Consider the following 18608-nt stretch of genomic DNA (forward strand, 5'->3'; position numbering starts at 1 on the left):
CTCTACATACACCCTCCAAAATATACACTATTGCTATAAGAGTAATCTGAATAAAGGCAAAAGGCATTTAGTAATTAGTCACAAAAGAAAAAAATTTAGCTAGGGCATGGTGGTCCACACCTATATATCTAATGCTACTTGAGAGGCTGAGTGGGGAGGATCACTTTAGTTGAAGATACAGTCAGCTATAATTCATGCCACTGAACTCCAGCCTGGGCAACAGAGCAAAACCTTGCCTCTTAAAAAAGTTACATAGGTAGGGCAGCGCCTGTGGCTCAAGGAGTAGGGCGCCGGTCCCATATGCCGGAGGTGGCGGGTTCAAACCCAGCCCTGGCCAAAAACCACAAAAAAAAAAAAAAAAAAAGATAAACAACCATTACCCACAATAAGTATAAAAAAAAAAAAAGTTACATAGGTAATCTTAGCTACTGTCAAAGAGGAAACCAATCTCTAAAAGAAGCATATGCTACTCTTAATAACTTACTCTGAAGGTTTAGGAACTGTCAATGGGCTATTTACCATTGACAACTTAGGGGTACCTCTTTCAACTGCATTATTTACTAATTAATAGCTTTGTGTCCTTCCCTGTTTGTAAAACAAAGGAAGAAACATTTGAGAACTAAAAGTTTGCAATGAAGGCAAAATTAAACATCTGACTACATTCCCTAACATAAATTTTAAAATGTTTCTAAAATATATCAAGGTCTGAAAATTACCCTTCAGTTCAAATTGAATATCAATTTAATTCTTCTTTTTTTTTTTTTTTTTTGAGACAGAATTTCACAAAGTCACCCTTGGTAGAGTGCCATGGCATCACACCTCATAGCAACCTCCAACTCTTGGGCTTAAGCGATTCTCCTGCCTCAGCCTCCCAAGTATCTGGTACTACAGGCGCCAGCCACAATGCCCGGCTATATTTTTGTTGTATAGCTGTCATTGTTGTTTAGCGGGCCCAGGTCGGGCTCTGAACCTGCCAGCCAGAGTGTATGTGTCTGGCGCCCTAGCCACTGAACTACAGGCACCAACGCAAGATAATTCTCCATCTAAGACTGGTGTCAAATTCTTTTTTTTTTTTTTTTTTTCATAGAGACAGTCTCACTGTACCGCCCTCGGGTAGAGTGCCGTGGCGTCACACGGCTCACAGCAACCTCTAACTCTTGGGCTTACGCGATTCTCTTGCCTCAGCCTCCCGAGCAGCTGGGACTACAGGCACCTGCCACAACACCCGGCTATTTTTTTGTTGCAGTTTGGCCGGGGCTGGGTTTGAACCCGCCACCCTCGGCATATGGGGCCAGCGCCCTACTCACTGAGCCACAGGCACGGCCCCTGGTGTCAAATTCTTAATTAGAACCTCTGTTAAGTTGACCATCCAAGGGACTGCAACAAACAGGTCAACATACAGAGGTGGTCAACATAAGGAACTAGGCCTACTGTACTGATACATGTATGTGATACATGTCCAGTCTATGACAAGTCAACTTAAGGAGGTGGTCAGCATAAGGAGGTGGTCAACTATGGAGCTTATTTTCTTGCAATTTATTTGAAATAATTTTAGTTTTTAAAATGATTTTTAAAAGGTACAAATCAAGATTCCTATCAATCTGCCACAGCACTCTACCCAGAGCCACAGAGTAGGACTGTGCCTCAATTAAAAAAAAAATTAAAAAAAATAGGCTCGGCGCCTGTGGCACAAGCAGCTAAGGTGCCAGCCACATACACCTGAGCTGGCGCATTTGAATCCAGCACGGGCCCAACCAACAACAATGAAGGCTGCAACCAAAAAAAAATCTATATAGGCAAACATATTTTTGAGATGAATAGATTTAAATGGTTCCCAAGGAGCAGCCTCATGCAAATTATTTTAATAATTTTACTAGATAGTTAACCCTTGAACCATACAGGTGTTAGGGGTGCCAACCCTCTTCACAGTTAAAAATCCATGTATAACTTTTTCTTTTTGGAGACAGTCTCGCTTTTTCACCCTGGGTAGAGTGCTGTGGCGTCATGGCTGGTTGCAACCTCAAACTCTTGGGATCAAGTGATCCTCCTGCCTCAGCCTCCCTAGTAGCAGGGACTATAGTAGCCTGCCACAATGCCTGGCTATCCATGTATAACTTTTAATTCCCCCAAAACGTAAGGAATTGGCCCTGAATCAAGGCCAGCAGTTTGCTGAAGCTGTTGGTTTCAAGCAGGAGCCTAAAGAATTATCTTTCTATGGTCTGTTGGCCATTTCAGAACTTTGGAAATGTTAATGGTCAATTCTTTAGAAAGAAACAGTATGGGGCGGCGCCTGTGGCTCAGTCGGTAAGGCGGTAAGGCGCCAGCCCCATATACCGAGGGTGGAGGGTTCAAACCCGGCCCCGGCTGAACTGCAACCAAAAAATAGCCGGGCATTGTGGCGGGTGCCTGTAGTCCCAGCTACTTGGGAGGCTGAGGCAAGAGAATCGCTTAAGCCCAGGAGTTGGAGGTTGCTGTGAACTGTGTGATGCTATGGAATTCTACCGAGGGCCATAAAGCGAGACTCTGTCTCTACAAAAAAAAAAAAAAAAAGAAAGAAACAGTATGAGTCATTGGTGATAGATGTAGGCTAGTGTGTATTTGTAGTCTTAATACTGTCGGGTTCCAAAATACCCATAAAATATTATATTTATCTCACAAGGATATTTAAGTTATTTGTTAGAATTATAATGCTGTTAAATCTTAATTACAGCTCCCCAAAATGACTGTGGGTTTTTACCCAAAATAAAAAGATAATTCTACAGTAAAAAAAAAAAAAAAAAAAAAAAAGTAAGGGAAAAGAATCTTTTTTTTTTTTTTTTTTGCAGTTTTTGGCCAGGGCTGGGTTTGAACCCACCAGCTCCGGCAAATGGGGCCAGCACCCTACTCCTTTGAGCCACAGGCGCCGCCCAAAAGATTCTTATCAGTCATACAGCAAACCGCAAAAGAGATAAAATAGAATTAAGAATCAAATCAGGGTTCAATACTTGGTTCTATCAACTTTTAGTTAAGCAACCTTGAGCAAGCACTTTAACCTCAGGTTCAGTTTCTTCAATTCAATTTCCTCAGAGTGCCTATGAAATTGAGACAATTTATGCAAACCACTTAAAACTACAATTAATCAAGTTGTATCCAAATGTTCCACCTTAACTTTGCAAAACAAAACACTCCATTTGCAAATTGTACTCTATGTCAGAGGTTTGGCACCTGTGATTAGGTAGCCAGCCACAGACATTGGGGCTGGTGGGTTCAAACCCAGCTCGGGCCTGCTAAAACAACAATGACAACTACGACAAAAAAATAGCTTGGCCTTGGCTTCACGGCTAGGGCACCAGCCACATACACCTGGGCTGGCAGGTTCGAATCCAGCCGGGGCCAGCCAAACAACAATGACGGTTGCAACCAAAAAGTAGCCGGGTGTTGTGGCAGGCGCCTGATATCCCAGCTACTTGGGATGGGGAGGCAGGAGAATCGCTTGAGCCCAGGAGTTGGAGGTTGCTGTGAGCTGTGACGCCACGGCACTCTACCAATGGCGACATAATGAGAATCTGTCTCAATTAAAAAAAAAAAAAAAAGAAGGGCGGTGCCTGTGGTTCAAGGGAGTAAGGCGCCGGCCTCATATGCCAGAGGTGGTGGGTTCAAACCCAGCCCCGGCCAAAAACTGCAAAAAAAAAGAAAACAAAACATTCACAAGAGGGCATCTTGAAAAAAATGTTAACTTTTTGTAATTATTGTAGGTTTAATAGTATGTTTCCTACTCCAACTTACTAAGTTCATGCAATATAGAATTCACAATGAAAAATACGCTTTATTTAAGATCTATCCATGCTGATGAAGTGGCACAAAGCAAAGTATACAAAATGTGAACAGTATATCATTTCAATTTAAAAAAATAAGTGGGGAAAAAGTAAATATATGTAAACACACTAGGAAATGCTTACCTCTAGAGAGAGACATACTAGAAACAGTAGCCATGAGAGAAACACATCCCGTTTACCTTCTTCAGTTTATACCATTTACAGTATGATAGAACAACTTAAGTGTTACATCTAGTATGTTTTTCTTTAAAAGTTCAGAGAAATTTAAAATCTTTTTTATAATTCCAATTTACTGATAAATTAAAGCATGGATTTTCCATTTTTCACCTAAGTAATTCAGCTTCCCTTCCAATCCCTTAAATTTCTTCACAGAGAAACAGAAGTAAACTATTTTTCCTCTGTAGCGCCTATAAAATCTGGACTTTGCACTATGTTATAATAAGGACGATCAAAAAACAGATCTGCCTTGAGACAATAAACATATAAATAGGCTAGGCACTCACAACACAGTGGTTACAGCACCAGCCATATACACTGAGGGTGGCGGGTTTAAACCCAGACCGTGCCAGCTAAACAACAATGATAATTGCCAACAAAAATATAGCTAGGTGTTGTGGCAGGCGCCTGTAGTCCCAGCTACTTGGGAGGCTGAGGCAAGAGAATTGCTTGAGCCCAGGTGTTTGAGTTTGCTGTGAGCTGTGACGCCACTTTACAGCGGGCGACATGGTAAGACTCTGCCTCAAAAACAAACAAACAAACAAAAAAAAAAACCCAAACATATAAACAAAATCGATATATGGATAAAAGAAAAAAGACTGATGTCCAAATTAACATTTTCCTTCTACAGTTATTAATCTGATTGTTGATAATGGACTTCAATTTTTTGCTAACATTTTCTCAATCCCTTCCCCCTCAGCAGAATTTAGTCTATTTATGGTCCATTATAAAACAGCTAAGTTACTGTCTAAAATTCTGTAACCATTACATGGGATAATAAACCACTAATATTTAAATTTACACATTTCTCTTCTAGTAGCAGATGATAAATATCTTCCACAAGGGTGAAAGGTTCCCCAAAGCTGAGTCTATGTCAGTAAACTGCCTAATTCAAAATTAAGGAATAGTTAAATCTAAAATAAAGATAGATCTGCTGCTTGTCACCTATTTGTTATGAAACAACTCCTGTAAACTTTTTAAAATTCCCAGATGATTTTGGTAGTCAGCCAGGTATAGAATTACTGCCATAAGAAAATGAGATAGGCTGGGTGCGGTGGCTTACGCCTGTAATGCTAGCACTTCGTAGGCCAAGGCAGGTGTATTGCCTGAGCTCACAGGTTCGAGACCAGCCTGAGCCAGAGCAAGACCTCACCTCTAAAACCAGCCAGGGGTGGTGGCAGGCACCTGAAGTCCTAGATGTTCAGGAGGCGAAGGCTAGAGAATCACTTGAACCCAAGAGTTTGAGGTTGCTGTGAGCTATGATGCACTGCACTCTACGGAAGGCGACAAAGTGAGCACATTTCCAGAATGATGCTGTGACACATCTTTACTACTAACATAATCACATACATATATTTTCCTAAAATACCATAATGACAAAAATATAAGACAAAAACCAGACTTACCTGGTGGTACAGGTGGAGGAAAACCAGGAAACTGTGGGGGTGGGATCCCTGGTGGGAGTGCTGGGATTCCCATGGGAGGGCGATTCAAATGAGGGGGGAAAGACATTCTTACTGCAGCGGTCTAAAGAAAAAAACCATAACAAATCATTTCATTTGAAAACTTTACACTTGATATGCCTGGTGTGTTGGCCTTCATTTTTAGATTTATCTGCAAAATTCTAAAGTTTTCTTACCCAAAGGAGTTGGCAAAGACCCTCTTTTCTCTGTCTGTCCATTGAGAATTTTTAAAACTTAGATCTTTTCTAAAATAAGTTGCCAAAATGTACACGATCTAAGTTCTGGATAGACTCCTACAATCATATGGGAATACATATAAAGGAAGAAAAAAATTTTGAGGTTCAGTTAATATCCAAAAATTAAATAACATTTATCAATGAATCTTTTTAAACCAAACTCAGAAGCCAGGAGGGTATCTAACTTTTTTTTTTAAGTGTTCTGATGCATTTCTTTTTTAAATACACATCAGCACCCTGAAAACTAAATTTACAAGGTTACACAGTATTTGTTGATTCAATGTTGGCCAGTTCCTAAAAGACAAATGTATCTGTGAACTACACACCTGGGAGGGAAAAACTGCTGACAACGGGTCACACAGTAACCACTCAAATATAAAGAGAACATACATAATTTTTCTTAAACTTAAAAGTAAACCTCTTAACCATTCATGCATCAAATTTGAGAATCAGAAGCTAGCATTTGATCTTATTTAAATATAAAAACATTTAACTGTTTAGTTTGTCATAGTAAAGGAAACTGTCCTTCAGCTAAATGAACAGAAATATTTAAAACTTTTGTTCCATCAAAATTTTATTTTTGTCAACATACTTAAACATCCAGAACTATTAGAAAAAGTAGAACGTCCTGAGAGGGTTCTGTGCACCAATTTAAAAAAAAAGGAGCCAGGCATGGAGACTCATGCCTAAATCCTAGCAATTTAGGAGACTGCTTGAGGTCAGAAGTTCAAGACCAGCCTGGGCAACAATAGCTAGACCTCATCTCCACAAAAAAATTAAAAAGCAGCTAAGCATGGTGGCACAGGCATACAGTCAGTCCCAGCTACTCAGGATGTTGAAGCAGGAAGATCACACTTAGAGCCCAGAAGCCTAAGGGTGAATATGCAAATGAGCTTTGACATCACTGCACTATAGCCCAGGCAACGGAACAAAACAAAATAGATAAACTAAGTGGGCTGATATCCGTTTTTTTTGTTTTGTTTGTTTGTTTTTTTGCAGTTTTTGGCCAGGGCTGGGTTTGAACCCACCACCTATGGCATATGGGGCCATAGGCGCTGCCCGTGGGCTCATTTCATAATAGTGAGCCCACTAATATTAGAGATCTGATAAACAGGAGATGTATCTGTTGGGACACAAGGAAAAATTCCCCCATCTCTAAAATAAAATTCCCCTACTCTCTAAGTAAAGTCTAGAGTTGATAAAAGTTTACTCTACTGTTTTCTCTTTGTGTTTTATAACTGTTTTACTCACCCTTCAGAAGACAGAAGGTAAAAAACACAAGTCTTCTACTTTTCTTGCCCACTAACCCCAACAGTTTGATATATTTTGCTATAACACAAAATATATATAATAATTTGTGTTTTCTACGATGTAATCATGCTATCTTGTCGTGTGAATTTCTCCACTAACACTGACATATCTTCATATCAGTTCACAAAGTTTTATTCCAGTTTTTGTAATGTAGTAAATTATAATACATTATAATTACAATTATAATTCATTACACTATTTAATGACATAAATCATTAATACTTGGCTCTATTTTTTTAGTTCTTACAAAATAATGTTGACCGTTCTTGGACATACCAGGCATATATATAAGCAACCCTAAGCAACTATGCAGGTAATTCTATAATACATAAGTACTGAATGTATCTACACTTTATCTCCAAATCATCTCCCAAAATATCTCTACAAATTTATATTCCCACCACCAGTAAATAGGTATGCTCATATCCTCATATTCTCACCATCACTGGAATAAATCAGTGTTAAACTTCTAACAATATGATAAGTAAAAATACTCTCTGATTTCAATTTACATTTTCCTTATTACTAATGAGGTTGAGTTATCTTTTTACCTGTGTATTAAGACATTTCTCTGGCCGGTGCAGTGATTCACGCCTGTAATCCTCGCACTCTGGAAGGCTGAGGTGGGAGGATTGCTTGAGCTCAGGGTTCAAGACCATCCTGAGCAAGAGTGAGACCCCATCTCTACTAAAAATAGAAAAATTAGCTGGGCATGGTGGCATATGCCTGTAGTCCCAGCTACTCAGGAGGCTGAAGCAAGAGGATTGCTCGAGCCCAAGCATTGAAGGTTGTAGTGAGCTAAAATGCCACCATTGCACTCTATCTAGGGCAACATACAGAGATTCTGTCTCAAAAATAAAAAGACATTTCTTTAAAACAGAAAAGCATGTTCTTCATGCTGACAACTGTTCTTCCTCAGACTATTCCTCTGACTTCATAATTAGGATAATACAATATTCCATAAAATCTAAATAAACTTCAACTTTAGAAAATATAGTATACTTAAAATACTTAGAAAACACTATAAAAGTCCTAGGATTATTTCATATACATAACAAATACTGAAATGCTTTAAAATATTAAATTACAAGATTATAAGATTATAACTATGTTAAGTTTTTTAAATGTTTTTCTAATACTCCTGCCCCCAAACAAGTATTCCAGGGGATGTATCTCTCTTTAAAACAGAGAGAACTACTGTCCTACTTACAAAAGCTCTTGTATTATCATTATAATACTCTACCTCAGCACTTTCTTAGAGGACAGTTGATTTTAATACCTGTTGAATAAATAAATTAATGATATCAATCAGTAAACAAACTCTGAGTAAACAAACAAGCTACCCATGCTGGGTACTATGCTAGAAATGGTCCTGTGCCTAGCCTCACAAAGTCTGTAAGATTGGACTGCAAATTTATCTTTAGAACTCTATATTATGGATATCCCTTTTTTCTCTTTAAGATAACGGCCCCTCCTATGGAAACTCAGAAAATATTTCTGGTGATCTTTGATAAATATTAATGCTGACTTTACATAAATGTGTATGTTGAAATAGGTAGTTGATACTTTAAGCATTCTAAAATTAAAGTAACTACTCATTTCAACATACAGTTCTATGTTTTGCCAGGTGAAAATGATTGAGAATAAAGTTTTAACACCATAAGCAAAGTCAGTCAGTTGTTACCTACAGACAATAAATAAACCATATAATAAATTATACAGACTATGTATGGTATGTACTTGGTAGAAAAATAAAGCAGAAAAGAGTGCTAGGGATTGGTTTATTTTAAAGCTGGTGAACAGGATTTGAATGAGGCTGAGGCAGGAAGCTCTATTCATATCTGGGAAGGAACTTTCCAAGCAAAGGAGACAACAAATACAAAAAGTAGTGTAGGCATGAGGACCAGCAAGGCTGGTAGTATAACCTGAACAGAACAAATGAGGAAAGTCAGATATAAATATTCAGTATTATTTGGGGTGTTCAGAGAATGTTGAGCTTTTAACACACTGAAGGTTTTAGGTTTTACTATGAATGAGATAGAAAACATCTCAAAGGGGTTTTTTCACTTGATTTACTTTTTAACAATATCACTGGCCACTAATTTAAGACTGGAAGGGAATAGGATGGAAGCAAGAGACTACTCCCATAAATCCAGATAAAAAGGGTGGCCTGGAACTGGAGGTGATGAAAGTGGTATCAAGTTGTTGGATTCCTGATAAATTTTGGAGTTAGCTAATAGAATCGGCTGAGGGATTGTATGAGGAATTTAAGAAAAAGAGAGATGAAGAGTTATTTTATCAGCATTGACATGATTTAAATAGCATTTCTGAAAATATTAAAAATGTTTTACTTTGGGTGGCGCCTGTGGCTCAGTCGGTAAGGCGCCGGCCCCATATACCGAGGGTGGCGGGTTCAAACCCGGCCCTGGCCAAACTGCAACCAAAAAATAGCCGGGCGTTGTGGCGGGCGCCTGTAGTCCCAGCTACTCGGGAGGCTGAGGCAAGAGAATCGCTTAAGCCCAGGAGTTGGAGGTTGCTGTGAGCTGTGTGAGGCCACAGCACTCTACTGAGGGCCATAAAGTGAGACTCTGTCTCTACGGAAAAAAAAAAAAAAAAAAAAAAGTTTTACTTTTACAAGGTTCAAAGCACCTTGATCTGCTAAGTATGAACCTTTATGGTCCAAGATAACAAAAGCAAGTGTTCCCTGTCTCTAGTGTGGTAGAGGGTCAAGAAGGTGTATGCATTTGTAGAAATTCATTGAAATCAAAATAGATATTTTATCATGTGTAAATTTTACATCAATAAATTTGGTCAAAAAAAGAAACATTTATTTCTACTATCATAAGCAAGCACTCTGCATTTCTCTTTTCCATTTTTTCCTCTATATATTTTTTTTTGGCCAGGGCTGGGTTTGAACTCGCCACCTCCGGCATATGGGACCAGCGCCCTACTCCTTGAGCCACAGGCGCCGCCTTCCTCTATATTTTTTCTTTTTTTTTTTTTTTTTTTTTTTTTTTGTAGAGACAGAGTCTCACTTTATGGCCCTCGGTAGAGTGCCGTGGCCTCACACAGCTCACAGCAACCTCCAACTCCTGGGCTTAAGCGATTCTCTTGCCTCAGCCTCCCGAGTAGCAGGGACTACAGGCGCCCGCCACAACGCCCGGCTATTTTTTGGTTGCAATTTGGCTGGGGCCGGGTTTGAACCCGCCACCCTCGGTATATGGGGCCGGCGCCTTACCGACTGAGCCACAGGCGCCGCCCCTCTATATTTTTTCAAATCATTCTTTTTTGCACTCCTGAAAATACCATAGGGATATAATAAAATACAGCAAAAAACCGCTTTTAAGCATTTCTCTCTTGCAGACTTAGTAGAAACAAAGTATTTCACCCAGGATAGATTTTTAGACTAGCTCTCCACCAATATATTGCTGAATTAGAATATATTCAGCAAAATTTCTGACAAGAATGAACCCACAGACTCCCCTCAGCAAACACTCACAACTCATTCAATCATTCAGTAATCATCTATGAGCCAGGTCTGCAGAATCCAAGTCTGCAGAATTATTCCTAGAAACAATTGTTCCATGACCTAAGAAGAATGGGAAATGCTTAATTTAAAACTTTTCAGAAGCACAAAAATATTCAAATGTTTTTGAATCTCCAAAATGGGAGTTGATCTTTTTCTGGGAGATTTCCACATAGTTATTTTACCACTTTACAATAATTAAGAAACACTATCTATGGGTGGCGCCTGTGGCTCAGTGAGTAGGACGCCGGCCCCATATACTGAGGGTGGAGTGTTCGAACACAGCCCCAGCCAAACTGCAACAAAAAAATAGCCAGGCGTTGTGGCAGGCACCTACAGTCCTAGCTACTTGGGAGACTGAGGCAAGAGAATCACCTAAGCCCAAGAGCTGGAGGTTGCTGTGAGCTGTGTTGCCACAGCACTCTACCGAGGGCAACAAAACAAAATAAAAAAAAGAAAAGAAACAGTATCTATAAAGAAAAAATTAGTGGTTGCCTGGACTGCCATGGAACTGAGAGCGACTTGCAAACAGGCAGGAGGGATCCTTTTGGGGATAATGGGTACATACAACTCTGTACATTTGTAACAAGCAATTTTATATCTCAATCACACCTTCATAAAGCTGCTTTTTAAAAAAATTAATTATCCTGGGCGACGCCTGTGGCTCAGTGGGTAAGGCGCCAGCCCCATATACCGAGGGTGGTGGGTTCAAACCCAGCCCCGGCCAAATTGCAACAACAAAAAAAATAGCTGGGCGTCGTGGCGGGCGCCTATAATCCCAGCTACTCGGGAGGCTGAAGCAAGAGAATCGCCTAAGCCCAAGGATTTGGAGGTTGCTGTGAGCTGTGACAGACCCCACGGCACTCTACCAAGGGTTAATAAGTGAAATGCTGTCTTAAAAAAAAAAAAAAAGAAAAGAAATTAATTATCCCGCAAGAACTGGGTTTTAAGAAAAAATAAAATTTTAACAAATGATACCAATTCAGAATAACTGGCAAAATCTAATTAAGGCCTGTAGATTAGATAATACTATATCAATGTTAATTTCCTGATTTTTTTTTTTTTTTTGTAGAGACAGAGTCTTACTTTATGGCCCTCAGTAGAGTGCCGTGGCATCACACAGCTCACAGCAACCTCCAACTCCTGGGCTTAAGCGATTCTCTTGCCTCAGCCTCCCGAGTAGCTGGGACTACAGGCGCCCGCCACAACGCCCGGCTATTTTTTGATTGCAGTTTTGGCCAGGGCCGGGTTTGAACCCACCACCCTCGGTATATGGGGCCGGCGCCTTACCGACTGAGCCACAGGCGCTGCCCTAATTTCCTGATTTTAATCATCATATAGAATATACTATATCACTGTTAATTTCCTGATCTTAATCACCATGCAGTCCTAAAATATGAGATGAGCTAGTTATTAGGTAACACACTTAAGTATGTGTTAAAGGGCCTCATGTCTGCAATTTTCTAGCAAAACATTTCAGAAGAAAATTGGAGAGAAAGAGGAGAGGGGAATAAAGCAAGCTGGTAACATGTTAACATTTGAGGAATCTAAGTGGAAGATATTAGAGAACTTTTTGTACTGTTCTTGAAATTTTTTATAAATTTTAAATGATACCAAAATAAAAAAATGTAAAAAGCAATATTCTGGATAGAAGAAATAGTCTACTTTTCCCTTTATTTTCTGCAGATTTCAAATTTTTAAAAAAAGAGAAGCTTTTTTAGAAGTTTTAAGAAGTCAAGTGGTGGGCGGCGCCTGTGGTTCAAGGAGTAGGGTGCCGGTCTCATAAGCTGGAGGGTGGCGGGTTCAAGCGCTGGCCACTGGCCCCAGCCAAAATGCAACAACAACAACAAAAAATAAAATAAAATAAAAATTAAAAAAGTTAAAAAAAATTACTTGTAAAAAGGGAAAAAAAGTAAATATTTAAAAAAAAAGTCAAGGGGGCAGCGCCTGTGGCTCAAGGAGTAGGGTGCCGGTCCCATATGCCGGAGGTGGCGAGTTCAAACCCAGCCCTGGCCAAAAACAAAAAACAAAAAAAAAAGTCAAGTGGTAGTATTAGAAAACAATCAGAAAATTTTGAAAATACATAGAAAAAAGATTTTTCAAGATAAATAATACACAGAACATTTCTGCAAAAATGTTAAGATCAATGTTTTTTTTGCCTCCAAAGCTATTAAAATAATCAAAATAATTTTTCTCCACAGGCGACACCTGTGGCTCAGTGAGTAGGGCATGGACTCAATGTACTGAGGGTGGCGGGTTTGAACATGGCCCTGGCTAAACTGCAACAAAAAAATAGCCAGGCGTTGTGGCAGGCACCTGTAGTCCCATCTACTCAGTCAAAACCACTATTAATACAAGAGAATCATCTAAGCCCAAGAGCTGGAGGTTGCTGTGAGCTGTGACGCCACAGCACTCTACCGAGGGCAACAAAATGAGACTCTGTCTCTAGAAAATAATAATAAAAATTTTTCTCCGTATCATGAATAAATAAGAAAGGTAAACTTTGAATCAGTGGACAAAAAAAGTAACTTAACTTAAAAATTCCAAATTCCTGGGCGGCGCCTGTGGCTCAGTGAGTAGGGTGCCGGCCCCATATACTGAGGGTGGCAGGTTCAAACCCAGCCCCGGCCCAACTGCAACAAAAAAATAGCTGGACGTTGTGGCGGGCACCTGTAGTCCCAGCTGCTCGGGAGGCTGAGGCAAAAGAATCACGTAAGCTCAAGAGCTGGAGGTTGCTGTGAGCCGTGTGACGCAACGGCACTCTACCGAGGGCAGTAAAGCGAGACTCTGTTTCTACAAAAAAAAAAAAAATTCCAAATTCCTATTAGGTCTGAAGTAGTTATCCAATGGACTAATTTTATTAAAAAATATATATCCACATCCTGAGCAAGAGCAAAACCCCATCTCTACAAAAAAATAGAAAAATAAGCCTAGTGCGGTAGCATGTGCCTACAGTCCCAACTACTTGGGAGACTGAGGCAGATGGAGACCAGGAGTTCAAGGTTGCAATGAGCTATATGATGCCACTGCAATCTAGCTCAGATGACAAAGAGAGACCTTGCTCCCCACTACAAAAACCAAAAAAAAAAAAAACATCTATCTATCAGGGGCACCTGTAGCTCAGTGGGTAGGGACCCAGACACATACACAGAGGCTGGTGGGTTTGAACCCGGACCGGGCCAGCTAAAACAACAATGACAACTGCAAAGGGCGCTGTGGTTGTGGCTGGCTCGTGTAGTCCCAGCAGCTACTTGGGAGGCAAGAGAATCACTTAAGCTCAAGAGTTTGAGGTTGCTGTGAACTGTGACGCCACGGCATTCTACCCAGGGTGACAGCTTGAGACTGTCTCAAAATAAATAAATAAATAACTCTCTCCAGAGCCTCACCACAATGGAACAAAAGATAGCAAACCTCAAAACATAAATACTCAGTCAAAACCATTAATACACAATGCCTATGTGCAAAATGGGACAACAAAAATATTTTTTCTGCCAGCCTCAGTGAGAGCTAGACCCTAAGGTAAGATGATCACTTGAGCCCAAGAGCTTGAGGTTGCTGTTAGCTATGATGCCTCAGCACTCTACTCAGGATGCCAGAGAGAGAGACTGTGTCTCAAAAAAAAAAGTTTTTTCCTAAAAGTCTTCTGATACTCTACAGGGGGGAGAGAAAGATCCCACTTTTGCAATGAAAAATGCTAAATCTGCTAACCCCAGAAAGATAAATTTTTAATAAAATTATCAACATTTTTATTTACTTTTGTTTACAACAGTCTTCATCATACATTATCTCATTTCAACTCCCAAATTACCTAGTGTAGATATATTATTCTTTTTACAGATGAAGAAACTAACTTGTCCAAGGGCACACAATAAGCAGGTGGAGATTCCAATCCATTACCCTGAAATTACCAATCCAAAGTGTGTTTTCACTGTACCATTCATCATAACTTTCTAGTAATAATGTATCAGTGAGAAAAAAAGGAACTTGAGGATGAATTCTGATTTTGTTCTATTCAGAATATACTGGTGTTAAGTAGGGTTAGGCTCTTGCACTTCCCTGAAAATTCTTAACTAACAAATATCAATTAAAATAGACTTAAACGCTTACTGTATGTTACCAGGCTACTGTAATAAGGATTCTAATTCCCAACCCTGATAACCTATAAATGGATACTGCTATAATCCTCGTTTTACAGGTAAAGAAAACCAACGCCTTAGGCAAGTTAGATTATTATAATATCCACTGGAATCATAAGAACTGAAGACCAACTAAATGACTTTCTAGGCCTCTGATTGTTTTTAGAAATAACTTTAAAAAAAATTACAGCTCCAAAGACAATGTAAAATTTTTTATACACTACTGTCAACTACCTAAGACACAGTACTGTACTTCACACTAGGGCGGTCTGGTTCAAGAGACGTCTCTTCCCTCCTTTTGGTCGACTCCAGTCTGCCCACTATCAAAATGGCATCTCCATAGCAATATAAATCCATACTCATAACTTCAAAATAATCTTCATACTCCTAGCTCTATTTTGAAAAACGTATTTTAAAAGCAATACTTAAGACAAAAGAAAATGAGAAAGCAGTAACGTTTCAAAGTAATCGCCTAAAATGAATGGCGATATAGTTTACTGCATCCTCCAATGCGGAAAAGGGGCAGGACAATACTCATCACAATCCTAAAGCCGAGAAGGCACTAAAAAAAAAAAAAGTAGGCATTAACTAAATTCAAGGGGGGGGGGCGAGAGCAGTTCACTTAGTGGCAGGCTCTAGATGACCGAGAGAAACGGGAAAGAAATCCGTTGGTGGCCAGCCCCTCGCTAAAAAAGGGGGGGTGGTGCAAGCTGACTTCAAGGCAGAGCCTGCGGCGAGTGTATCCCAGGCCCGGAAAATTTACCGTAGGGCTCCAAGGGCTCGGGGAAGCAAGGGGCTTCAGGAAAGGGCTGCCCAAGTGCAGAGCAATCTTTTTCTGGCTAACGTGGAGCCCAAAAAGGACCGAGACGATTCACTCCGTGACTGAACGTGGAAGGAAAAGGGAAAGTGGGCGACAATGCAAAGAGGAAAGCTCAGGCAGCAGGCTCGGCCTCCGCGGACTCCGGCTAGGCCCACTGGTTTCTGAGGCCTTTAGAGAAGCCAAGAAACTCAACCCTCGTGCCCGACCCCTCCCCCACCTTATACCCCACCTCACCCTTACTGCACCCCGGCCCTTTGGCAGCCTCCCCGGCTTTTCCTTCTCCCTCAGCAGAGGTACCCGGTTTCCCGGCTTCCACATAGGTTCAGAAGCGTGAACTCACCCGCCGCGGGGGAAACAGAACTGTTTTCGCGGTGTTCTGTAATCCAGGTTACGAGTGGGCTCCACCAGTTCGAGGTTTCTGCCCGCCGCTCGGCCGGGAGACTGATTCCAAAGCGCCTTTTCGCACAGGCCGCAAACACAGCCGCGCTGCGCGGGGAGCTTCTGGAGGTCTTCCTCTTGCCCAGCGTGCAGTGCGGCCGGGGGCGTGGAGCGGAGGACCATAGAGAAGAATCTATGTAGATAGTCTCCGCTGTTGGCTCTGACTTACCCAGCTTAGACGGAATAACCATAGAGAAGGAGCGCCCAGTGGGGACTAGAAAGGCTCGAACTGTAAATTACGACCCGCCCTGCCATTTTTGATTGGAGCTAATTGAATCTTACGACTACGCGACGCCATCTTGAGGTCAAGTTTCCGGCTGGGCGTCGCGCGAGGGTTGTTAGAGGAGTTCTCACTTTCCGTAGTTTGTCTTTCAGGTATCAGAATCTTGCTCTGTGATTCATTGAGGTTCGAGGAACTCAAAACTAGGCGGACCCACGACCTCGGTACAGACCCCGAATGCTAGTTTTTCCCTAGAAAACAATTAACTACTCTTGATGACAAGAAATAACTGGCAAAGGCTGCGCTGGTTTTTTAAAAAGTGTACGGACACAGAAAAGCTGAGGCGCTGTAGTAGGGTCAAAGATTTGGCTAGAAGATGTTTGAAAACGTAAAAAGGCTTCTGAGACTTTAACACAGCTTTCATTCTGCAATATAAACATGCAGAAAGAACTTCACTTATTAAATTGGTGGAAATCAATAAAACTAAACAGAAATAATTGTTAGAACAATTTATGGACTTACGGGCAATATCTATTTATAGGCCTTTGCTTCCCAGCCTCTTGCTTCTCAGAAAGCTTAGAATGGGCGGCGCCTGTGGCTTAAGCGGCTAGAACGCCAGCCAAATAAACCGGAGCTGGCGGGTTCGAATCCAGCCTGGCCGCCAAACAATGACGGCTATAACAAACAAACAAACAAACAAAAATAGCCAGGTGTTGTGGCGGGCGCCTGTAGTCCCAGCTACTTGGGAGGCTAAGGCGAGAGGATCACTTAAGCCCAAGAGTTTGAGGTTGTTGTGAGCTGTGGCGCCACAGCACTCCACTCTGGGCGACAGCTTGAGACTGTCTCAAAAAAGAAAAGAAAGCTTATAATGCAGGAGTCCTCAAACTGCAGCTCGAGGGCCACATGAGGCGGTGTGATTGCATTTGTTCCCATTTTGTTTTTTTACTTCAAAATAAGATATGTGCAGTGTGCATAGGAATATATAGTCCGGCCCTCCAACGGTCTGAGGGACAGTGAATTGGCCCCTTGTTTAAAAAGTTTGAGGACGTCTTTCAATATAAAGTCACTGCCTCCCTGAGTGCCTGGTGCTGTGCTAAGTCCTGGGAGTATGAAGGTAACTGGGAATGAGATTTGCTCCTGTCCTGGAGTAACGGAGAGCAAGATGGAATACGTGACAAACCCTCACCACCCTATGAGAAACTGAAACATACCTACACACTTCCGTGTCTGCCTTTCCTTTAAGTAAAATTAAAACTTAAAACTTAATTTTACTCTAAAGCACTAATAATCATCTACCGTACTGTTTATTTATCTTTTTATTTATTTATTTATTTAGAGTCTCCGTAGTAGCCCTTGGTAGAGTGCTGTGGCGTCACAGCTCACAGCAACCTCCAACTCTTGGGCTTAAGCAATTCTCTTGCCTCAGCCTCCCAAGTAGCTGGGACTACAAGCACCTTCCTCAGCGCCTGGCTATTTTTTGTTGTTGTTGTAGTTGTCACTGTTATTTGGCAGGTCCGGGCTGGATTCGAACCTACCAGCTCCAGTGTATGTGGCTGGCACCCTAGCCGCTGAGCTACAAGTACCAAGCCTGCTTATTTATCTTACTGGTTTTATGGTTTTTCTGCCCCTACCCCACTAGGATGTAAAAACTTACAGCACGTGGATTGTTTTGTTCACTGCTATAACCTCCATGCCTAGAACAACAAAAGCACTCAGTAAATAATTGGTGAATGAAAGTTATGATTACCATATGATGACCAATAACAACACAAAATACAAGGGGAACACTAATGAGAAAGTTTGCCTAGAACTCACTGCTACCATATGTAAAACTTACATCCATCTGTATTTCTGCTTGCTAGGTTCTAGGTTTCCTTACCACAAAGTAAGGTTATTATGCCTACACTCCAGAGCTATTGCAAGAGTTAAATTAACAAATGTGTGTGAAAGTACTTTGTTGAGCAGTCAAATGCTATTTACAGTATTGTTTTGTTTTTGAGACAGAGTCTCGCTTTTTCACCCTTGGCTGAGTGCTGTGGTGTCATAACTCACAGCAACCTCAAACTCTTGGGTTCAAGTCTCTCTTGCCTCAGCCTCCCAGGCAACTGGGATGACAGGTGCCCACCACAATGCCCTGCTAGTTTTTCTATTTTTAGTAGGGACAGGTCTTGCTCTTCCTCAAGCTGGCCTTGAACACTTGAGCTCAAGGAATCCTCCCACCTCAGCCTCCCAGAGTGCTAGGATTCCAGGCCTGCACCACCAAGCCCCACCTGCTATTTACAGTTTATACATAAAACGTTGTCTTTTTTTTTTTTTTTTTTTTGAGACAGAGTCTCACTCTGTCACCTTCAGTAGAGTGGGTGGCGTCACAGCTCACAGCAACCTCAAACTCTTGGGCTTAAGCGATTCTCTTGCCTTTGCCTCCAA

At 41.1% G+C, this 18608-nt stretch overlaps 1 protein-coding gene and 1 non-coding gene across 2 annotated transcripts in view; one reads left to right on the forward strand and one right to left on the reverse strand.

Annotated features, from left to right (window-relative positions):
* RBM25 (RNA binding motif protein 25) overlaps positions 1–16053 on the reverse strand; it is a 69532-nt gene extending 53479 nt beyond the window's left edge. The window contains exons 1-2 of the mRNA XM_053601809.1: positions 15864–16053; positions 5438–5558 (exon numbers count right to left, since the gene is read on the reverse strand). Of these exons, the coding sequence (XP_053457784.1) occupies positions 5438–5543 (106 nt within the window). The 5' untranslated portion in view covers positions 5544–5558; positions 15864–16053. The remainder of the gene's footprint in view (positions 1–5437; positions 5559–15863) is intronic.
* On the forward strand, positions 2142–2279 carry LOC128595209 (small nucleolar RNA SNORA2/SNORA34 family). Its single transcript, XR_008382858.1, has one exon. It is a non-coding gene; the product is annotated as a small nucleolar RNA SNORA2/SNORA34 family (small nucleolar RNA).
* Positions 16054–18608: the final 2555 nt, after the last annotated feature.

This window comes from Nycticebus coucang, chromosome 9 (genome assembly GCF_027406575.1).
Source record: "Nycticebus coucang isolate mNycCou1 chromosome 9, mNycCou1.pri, whole genome shotgun sequence".
In the NCBI taxonomy this organism is placed as follows: Eukaryota; Metazoa; Chordata; class Mammalia; order Primates; family Lorisidae; genus Nycticebus; species Nycticebus coucang.